This window comes from Palaemon carinicauda, chromosome 35 (assembly GCF_036898095.1).
Source record: "Palaemon carinicauda isolate YSFRI2023 chromosome 35, ASM3689809v2, whole genome shotgun sequence".
In the NCBI taxonomy this organism is placed as follows: domain Eukaryota; kingdom Metazoa; phylum Arthropoda; class Malacostraca; order Decapoda; family Palaemonidae; genus Palaemon; species Palaemon carinicauda.
This window is the reverse complement of record NC_090759.1, coordinates 52,140,310-52,150,025: the sequence shown is the minus strand read 5'-3', so window position 1 is coordinate 52,150,025 and position 9,716 is coordinate 52,140,310. Positions and strand designations below refer to the sequence as shown.

The window sequence follows — 9,716 nt, the reverse complement described above, 5'->3', positions numbered from 1 at the left end:
AATCCCAACAAAATTTTCTTCTATTAACTTACATTCCTCCTCTAGATCACCAGTTTCATCCTCTTATATGCCACTTCCATTTTTTTTATCCCCCCATTTTATTTCCCCACTCTTTAGCTACAACTAGTTTTCCTTTAACCATACCCCTAAACACGTGCACTTTATTCAATCTTCAAAGCATCCTTCGTGTTATCAAAACATAATCCATGAATGCCCTTTCTGCTTTCTACCACTCTTCTCTTTGCCAGTCTTACTCATGTATACTGCACTTGTTATGATGTCTTTATTAAGAATTAATTTACTCATAACACACGGTATATAGAATAAGACTTTAAACCTTTTATTTTACTTCTAAAATTGGATCAGCCAAAATCTGGGTAAATAGAGTATATTCACTCTGGATTTCTGACTTATTAAGCACCGCTTGTTAGGATCTAACGAAGGATTTTGTGATTTCGTACCTGAGAAAGCTTTTAATGATAGATTTTGTCCACGAAGCACTAGTCACAAAGCGAATGTGACTTTGATTTCTGTGTAAGCCATCTCGAAATCAATGGATTTTTCAGAACCGTATCATTTTATGCTTAAAATTTAATTTTCATCAATAGAATATATAACATTGATAATAAGAATCGACTAACTTTTTAATCCCTCTTTGCAGGAAGTTTCCTATTTCATTGTCAGTGTTCTGTTTTCTTATTTTATCCTTCCGTTGTAATTGAAAGTCGAGTGTAGATTATAAAATTTGATTACACACACATGTACACACGCGCGCACACACATATACACGCACACACACGCATCTATGTATGTGTGTATATATATTTATTTATATATATATATATATATATATATATATATATATATATATATGTATATATATATATATACATATATATATATATATATATATTTATATATATAATATATATAAGGTATATATATATATATAATGTGTATATATAGTGTATATATATTTATATATATATATATATATATATATATATGTATATATATAATGTGTGTATATGCACATTATATATACATATTTATGTATATATATATGTGTGTGTGTATATTTGTGTATATATATATATATATATATATATATATATATATATATATATCTATATATGTATGTATATGTGTATATTATATATATATATATATATATATATAAATATATATATATATACACCTATACATAAAATAGTACTTGTATATGTACATGTGTGTGAGTGTGTGCATCTTCTTCCTACCTTATTAGTCCTACTGTATATCAGGGTCAGCGGCTCAAGTCAAATTTCTCCTTATTTTTCTATTCCGGGCATCATCTTCCCCCGATACCACCCAACCCATATCCCTCCTCAGCACACTCATCCATATAATCCACTGACGTCCCACACCACACTCCTTCTCATCAGTGTTATTAGCTCTCTTGATTAATTCCACTTCCTCCCTTCTTATTACATGGCCATAGTATCTCGGATGAACTTCCCCAGCCCTATCTTTTACATTACGTATACCCCACATTCTTCTTATATCTTGACTCTTCCTCCTTTCCACTAGTGAAATTCCAGCAATCCATTTCATAATCCTCATCTTGTGTCTTTTTAACAGTCCTTCCTAATTCATTCATCTTAACTTGAATAAAATAAGTCGTCTTTTTCACATTCACATTATAGAATGTTTTAACATTTTTCCTTTCTTCATAATTATTAGTTACATTCATGTCTATCATTTAGACTTAAAACATTGTTACCGCTGTTGTATCAAACAATAGTCGATGCATTGCTTATAAAATGCAATAATACCCTTTTTGCTCTACTGTCCTCATTATTTTTATCAATCTTGTAAATTATTCAGTACACTTATAAAGGTTAATCATCTATGAGTTTCTATACACCAATTATCAATAGTACCCATAACTTTATCAAATGCTTTCGTATTATATTCTTTCATATTTTAATACTCTGTGGTCCCTTAATTATTTAGAGATATTTTTCATTCGAACCTTGTTTTACATTTATATGATACATACTTTTGAGCCTATTTTTATTTCTGGATAATAACATTTACTTATTGGTACTCTAAATGGTCACGTGATTGCTCTAAGGACTTCATGTCATCTAACAAAGAGTTTAGTAGTCTTTTTTTATAGGTGGCTTCTCATAACGTTTTCATATACTGAATTATTCAATGCAAATTTTTTATCTTTTAAGTCTTAATATGGTTTGACTAATGATAGTTGTCGGGACATCCACAACCCTTTTTATTTAATCTTTTTATCACCCTATTTGAACTTGACTTGTAGGGGATTATCTCATCTTTCTTACTTTTAAAAAAAATTGCACAATTCGTTATTACACGCATGTCACTAGTAAATTCGGGTGCATTGTGCGAGGGAAGTATCTCGGACACCAATGTTTAGTGATTACCTTGGCCTTAAATGGTGCTGCTACTAACTCTTAAGTCCTATCTCATCAAGTTAAAATTTCTGTGAATCCCAGTATGTATTTATCATCTGTCAAGTTTTGGGACAAAGTCTCATGTGGTATTTAAAAATGCAATTGTACTTTCTAAAGGAATTCTAACCTTTACATGGCCTTTATACATATTAGGCGTAGGGTATTCATTCACATTCTTAAACGTCTATATTAGGCCAAAATTGATTCGTCATTATATGTACAGTCTTTGATTACTGGATGTCCCGCTAACTTGTGAGCATGTGGTATTGATATTACTTCGTCGGTTAGTATGTCAGGAATTTCTAGTCCCGAACAAGTATTTTCTCTAGTCTTTTTATATATTCCTTTGATTAATTTCAAATTCTATCCTAGAATTCTTATATAGTAGTAAATCTCTTATGATATTTCTAAAGTCTGCTTGTTTCCTTTGTTCTGTTCTAACTCTCTAAATTTAAGTCTCTTACCTTTCAATTGAAACAAAATATTGTTAGTGATAATCCTCTTAACAGCTTCCTGTGTTCTAGATAATCCATCTGCTAACGTATTAGTCCTAACAATCATGTATCTAACTTCTGAGGCAAACTCCAGTACGCACACTAACGAACCGACGATTTATCTTTTGATTATTGATAAAAGCCCTTCTTTAAAAAAAAAAAAAATAACAAACGTTTACAATCACTAAATACATTTACTTTATGCCCTAACATAATATGCCTAAACTTCTCAAGACCCAATAAATAGCTGAACTGTCCATCTCTGTTGTGATTTGATTATTTAAGGGTACTATCATACTCCACTACCCTCATTCGGATTTCATCTTTCTGAAATAAAGCATTTATTTTGTATATATGAGAGGCATACCATGCTAGATAAAACTCCTTGGTAAAAATTTGGGTCACACTAATGTAGGATCACTTCATTTCTCTTAATTGTTATAGCATTTTCCTTGTATTTTTCAATCGCACACTACATCTTTGCAGCCTAATTCTGTTAAAGGCATGACTATGGTAGCAAAACGCTGTAAAGTTAATCTGTAAGATCCTCTCGTTCTTGAAAATAATATAATTATACCTTTCAATTCTTAGTGGAGTAGGATATTCCGCAATAACCCCTATTTCTCTTTTCCACGTGTAATCTATTCTACACTATTTACTTCCCCTATTTAATCTAGAGATTGAACACTTTTTAATATTAATTTTTATTCCTGCTACTCTACTTCTTGCTAAGACTAGTTCTGATATTTTTAAATGTCTCTCTATATCCTTACCGAACATAGTAAAACCATTCATATAAACTTGTACATTCTCTATGTCTCTTAAATTTGCAACATTAGTCTGTTGAATCAAAGGGCTGACGTGAGCTCATCGACTTCACTCGAAATTCTAAATATTCTTTAAAAATGCTGAAAGCCGTTAATGGCTTGCAAATATCCACTAAGTATCTTTGCTCTTCAGTAACTGAGCCAAACATCATTTATTACTGGGATAGACATTTTATCAGATTCTGTATTTCAATTCAACTTGGGATAATCAACTACTAGTCTATAACTTCCATCTTTAATTGGAATAATATCATGGGAGAATTATTAGGAGACTTCTTTTCTGCTCCCACGATATTCTACTAAGGGGCGTTGGCTGATAGGTAGTTTTGTAATTTGTTACCATTATATCAACAATTTAGCACCGTTTTCTTTATTTGCTTATTTACAACTCACCTATTCTAGTTAACCTATCGCCTAAAATGGCTATTCTCTGCGTATTTCTGTTTGATATTCCTATTAATATTTTTTGTATTGTGGAAAGTCAATGTTATCTATTTCTTTAAATCTATGCTCCTTCATGTAAGTTATGCCCCCTCCTATACTGTGATTACTTAAGCTGTAATCTATACTCCTATACAAAATTCATAACCCACCATTCAGAAGAGAGGTATTTCATCGGAGTAGTTTATAATTGAATTGTGTGCAATTATTTCCATCCATCTGAACTACATAATTGTCGATTTTTACAAAATCTGGCACGCTGTTTTTGGTTAACCTTTCTCTTTATATATGCCGGTTATTTTATTAGGCATTTTTATAACTTCTCTAGCTTTTATATTTCCGTACTGATCAGACTTTATATTTTATTTTCTTGTTACCAACATAACTCGTTTATATTTGTTATGCATATAGCATTATATTTCTTTGCCTATCAGCATCATAATTCATTTATAATTCATATGCCTGTAGCGTTGTATTTCTTTATATCTCATCCGCCTATGGTAGTATATTTCTTTATATTTCACTTGCCTATAGCAGCATATTTTATATTTCATTTTCCTAAAGCAACATTTCTTGGAATTTCTTTCTATTTATTCTATTCTATTCACTGTCGACATTTCTTTTCATTTATATGGCGCCTATTATATAAGTACAAGGAGTATATTCACTATTTCTAATCTTTCTTCTTCCTCCTTGCTTTCTTTATTTAGTTTTGCATTTCCCTTTCTTAATCGGAGTCTGTTTCAACTATTAAAGCCGTCTCCTACAAAGTGGCTTGTTTGATAAAAGACTTGTCACTGGCAAGTTAGAAACATACTTCCTGACTAACTAATTTCATTTTTAGCATACTTCTCATAAAGAAAATTCATCCTTCATCATTTTGAATTGAACGATATTTTAAGGTTCTAATAGGAAATGTTACATCTTAAAAATGAAATCAACATACATTACTTGATAGTATTTGGCTAATAATTCTGTATTTAACCTTAGGGTTCATATCCCTTTAACCTTGCTTGCCTATAGTTCCTTTTAACTAACTAAAATATATTTTTATCCCGAATAGCGGAATCAGGAATAACTTGATAATTTGTTACGGTATTGAATCCTAGCATATCAACTGTACTACCAAAGTCTAACAAACTGAGACCCTCCTTTCCTTCTATCTTTAAATTGGTTTTTGGCAGGATAAAGTAGTTTTCAACGTGGATAACCTCCATTACCTACGCTATCCTTCCTATTCAGTATTTCCTTATTTTCCTGACTTTCTTTATAACCGGTTAATTGCTTTAGGGAATTTTCTTTTCTTCTGTACGCTTATCATGATTTGAGTTTATCTTTGTCTGTGCTGGAGGGGCATTCTGAGGAGTGTCTAATGTTATTTCGTGATGGGTTTTTTTTATCTTTGCTTCTACCTTCCTGTTCTTTGTGACCTCCTCTTTTTAAAAAACTTGTGATATTGTAACTCCATTTTAAGAAAACATTACCTAGATTTAAGTTTGCCCTCACTATTTCCGCTGTCCTCAGTATTTCCTCTTAACTGAATTTGTCCTTAACTGTCCATTATTCTGGTTATATCTAGGGTAATTTGTGCCTCCACTATAATCTCCGGTCCTAACTTCCCTGTAACTATTCGAAATATTCTGACTTCTACTGGTAGGAAATGTGGCTATTAGTCCCTTAGACACTCTTTTCTGATTTCCTATCGTTTTTTGCTAATTTCCCTTTCTCTTTGTTAAAATCGATATCTAGGATGCCACTCGCCATAAGTTAATGATTCATCCACGTAAAGAGCATTGTTATTTACAATTGTATCTACCCTTAGTAAGGGAATCATATCTTTTTTTTGCTATTTCTATGTAATTCTCCATCCGTTTGGAAAACTCAGTCATAAAGTCACCCACGTATTTTGCCTATGGGAACTTATGTAAATTTGACAACATATCTGTCCCTTTGGCAGAGCGACATAATAGCCTACATTTTTGTTTAAACTCGCGAAAAGTCGTTGTATTTTCAAAATCCTTACTATTCAACTACTTTTACTAATAAGAAGGCCTGCTTGATTTTCGCTACTTCAGTTATTCTAGATCTAACGACCCTACTTTCTATATCAGTTAACCATTTATCCACATTATAATTCTCTAACCTTTGTTTATCCAGGTTATCACTACCTACATTTCCATAAAAAACTTGTTTGGGTTAGTTTTCCTATTGAGTTCATATCAGCGGAGTTAGTCACTATACTGATTTGTTATGGGTAATTGCTCGTGTGTCTTGCACTCCTACTTGTGTAATCTAAACCATCTGTTAATCTCAAATTGTATCAGGCAAATGTCAACACCATCATTTGGAAAAAGATAATTTTTCGATTACACGAGAGAAAAAAAAATATGCACTAAAAAAATCATAACGAGTCAAAATTCCTACTATGAAATCAGACTTAAAAAAAATGTGAGCGAACGAATATGTTACATATTTTCCGTATACTTCTCGTTATTTCACTCATTAATAAATTTCTTAGTTTTCTCGATGTTTATTTTTACTCTATTGATATCAATGTGTATCTGGAAATAAGTCGTACATTAATTTCTGTACTGAAAAATGTCACACGACAACTGTCCAATAACAGCTGCTACCATTTGTGAAGCTTCTTTAATTAATTCTTGAATTCGAAGCTTCACAATCTAATTAATTAATGCTAGTTTAATTTCTTTAAGTAAAATCTGCTATACTAATAGTAATTAGTTTATTGTCTATATTCTCCTAGGTAAAAACATGGGTATGGTTGTGCCGTGATGTACTTGACTTTACTGACCAAAATAACTAAGGTGCAGAGTTGAAAATTACATTTAAAAGGAAATACAAAAATATCCATATGAAATTTGGAGGGATATTCCTGGAGACTTTCTTATTAAAGAACTTTGTCAGACAAGACTATTTTTCCGATTCTCGGACAGTGCGGGCTCCTGCAAGGATTTCAGCTGGTCACTTTCTTCTGAATGGTGCCCCTCTGGTATCAAAGGTGAGAGGGCGCTCGTTTCTCTCCAACTTCTCTGGAATGAGGGGTTTCGTTTCCCTTCAACATTTCTGGTTAGAAGTTCTCTTTCCCTCCAACATCTCTGGTTAGAAGAAAATCGTTCCCTCCGACATCTCTGCTTAAAAGGCGGCCTTGGGTACCGCGTACCTAAAGTTTTGAGTGTCCTTGGAAACGGCAGGAGGGCGCCTGACCCCAAAGTGGGAGGATGGTCAGATTAAAGGTCCACTTGACCTTTACACTATTGAGGGTGAACAGGAAGAGAGCGAGGGCCTGTCCGTGGCCCTGTTTTATACAAATTTTCAACCCTGCACCAGTTATTTTTTGTCAGTTTATCCTCAATAGTGTAAAGGTCAAGTGGACCTTTAATCTGACCCCCCTCCCACTTTGGGATCAGGCGCCCTCCGGCCGTTTCCAAGGACACTCTAACCTTACATTTATATATCTTTTGCCTCCTTCCACTTTACTTAAGAACTCGCATGCTTTCTTCCCCTTCAGCTTCCAAATTTTGATCCTCCTATTCCTGGCCGAGGTTTTTTTTCATTGTACAGGTTTTCAACATGAAATCTGCCATTATTAGTTTTTATTGAGATTCAACGGATACATTCAGAATAACCTTACAGTCCATGACAAGTTTCTTATCCTTCCTAACCAAAACATGGTCCATCTTTTACTCATTTTGTCCACTTCTATGTTCCCAGATAATTTATGTTTTTTTTTTTTTCAAATTAGGAATTAGAGACTACTAGATTCATAGCTTCTACTAATTCTAACAATCTTTTACCACTCTGGTTTGTTCTTCGTAAATCTTTTCCCCAATATAATTACTTCAAATCCATCAGAGCTCTCACCTACATGGGCATTCATATCCGCAGCCTACACTAATCGTGTACTTCTTGGAACTTGCCCTGAATATGATTATAATTTCCATATAAATTCATAATCCGACACCATTATTGAGAGGCGTATGCCAAGATTGTATGCTCAACTCTCTTATCTTTCACCAACTTTAAAACCCTTGAGAATGTTACATATACGCTGGAAAAACAATCTTCTGATAGACAGCCATCATGTTTTAGACAAAAGAGATCCCATGGGACAAATCTGATGGAATTTTTTCCACAACATGTTTAGCATTTATAACAAAAGCAGGACTATAGATATCCTATACCTAGTCTTTCAAAAGGCTTTTGACAAGTAACTCATAAAACATTAATGGTTAAAATTAGAGCAATAAGCATCATAACGAGCCTGCTAAATGAATCAAATATTGGCTGACAAACTGAAAACAAGAGAGTTATAATCAGTGGAGAAGCCTCACAGCGGGCAGCTGTTAAAAGCACAGTACCTCAATGATCCATCTTTGGTCCATTACTATTTCTTTTTTACACTAACTACATAGGTTTAGGATTAACAAGTAGAATTGCCAAATTTGCCCACGACACTAAATTGGGCATAAATTCTCCGAACTAAGAAGACATAGAAGCCTTGAGAGAGGATTTAGTTAAATTAGGTGAATGGTGCGGAAAATGGCAAATGCCTTTCAACTGAGGGAAATGCAATGTTATGATTACTCATTGCTGGGAAATTAAATAGAAAGTGTGGACCAGGAGGAAGATCTTGGCATCATTATAAGCAAAGATTTGAAGTTCACCAAACAGAGCATAAAAGTTGGAAAGAAAGAATAAAAACCATTAGGTTATATAAAAAGACCATTCAAATACAGAAACAAAGACACTGTACTCAAGCAGTATACATCATTATTAAAACCCCATCTAGAATAGGGTGTCCAATTCTGGGCTCTAATTATTCAGATGGGTGAAAGCTAAGGCCACCAAACTAGTTCCAACACTACGGCAATTTGGATATAGACGGATGATGAAACGTTTGAACTTATTTGATTAAAAACTCGTTGACTTAGGGGACAGTTAATGTACGCATTAAAAATTCTTGAAGGAATAACAAATGTAGATTACAACAATCTATTCACACTTATCACAAATCAATCAAGCGGTAAGTGATACAAACTGGAATTGAAAAGATTTAACACCATAGCAAATACATGGAACAGACTTTCAGCTGATGTAATAAACGGTAAACGAGTTCAAGAATAAGTTAGACAAGATCATAAAATAATTCTCTAAGCATTCAAACCAAATCGCTCTACCCAAGAGCAGATGGACTCCCTGGATGGACTAAAAGTCTTTGAGACAGAAATCTTTGTAACCTTGTAATTCACTCGCTTCTTTAGTCGTAGTCGTGACTTCTATCTCACCTTGTATATTTTTTACTGCTCTCAGTGGATACGGCAGCATGTCGCTTGCTTACAGGGACAGGGTACGCATCAGCCCTGTTACATTCCATTGTCGACTTTATATTCATTATATAGTTGTACCACTTTTCGTGCTCGGTTGTCTAGAACAGGTTGCAATTCTACCCATTTATCTGGGATTGA

At 33.4% G+C, this 9,716-nt stretch overlaps 1 protein-coding gene across 1 annotated transcript; it reads right to left on the bottom strand.

The window, feature by feature from the left end:
• Positions 1-1,293: 1,293 nt before the first annotated feature.
• On the bottom strand, positions 1,294-1,602 carry LOC137627282 (uncharacterized). Its single transcript, XM_068358364.1, has one exon. The coding sequence runs from the start codon at positions 1,600-1,602 to the stop codon at positions 1,294-1,296; it is 309 nt and encodes a 102-aa protein (XP_068214465.1).
• Between the last annotated feature and the right edge of the window lie 8,114 nt (positions 1,603-9,716).

Bases quoted from the DNA above. Each gene is read 5' to 3' on its own strand.
- LOC137627282 (XM_068358364.1), bottom strand. From the start codon at position 1,602: ATGAGGATTATGAAATGGATTGCTGGAATTTCACTAGTGGAAAGGAGG.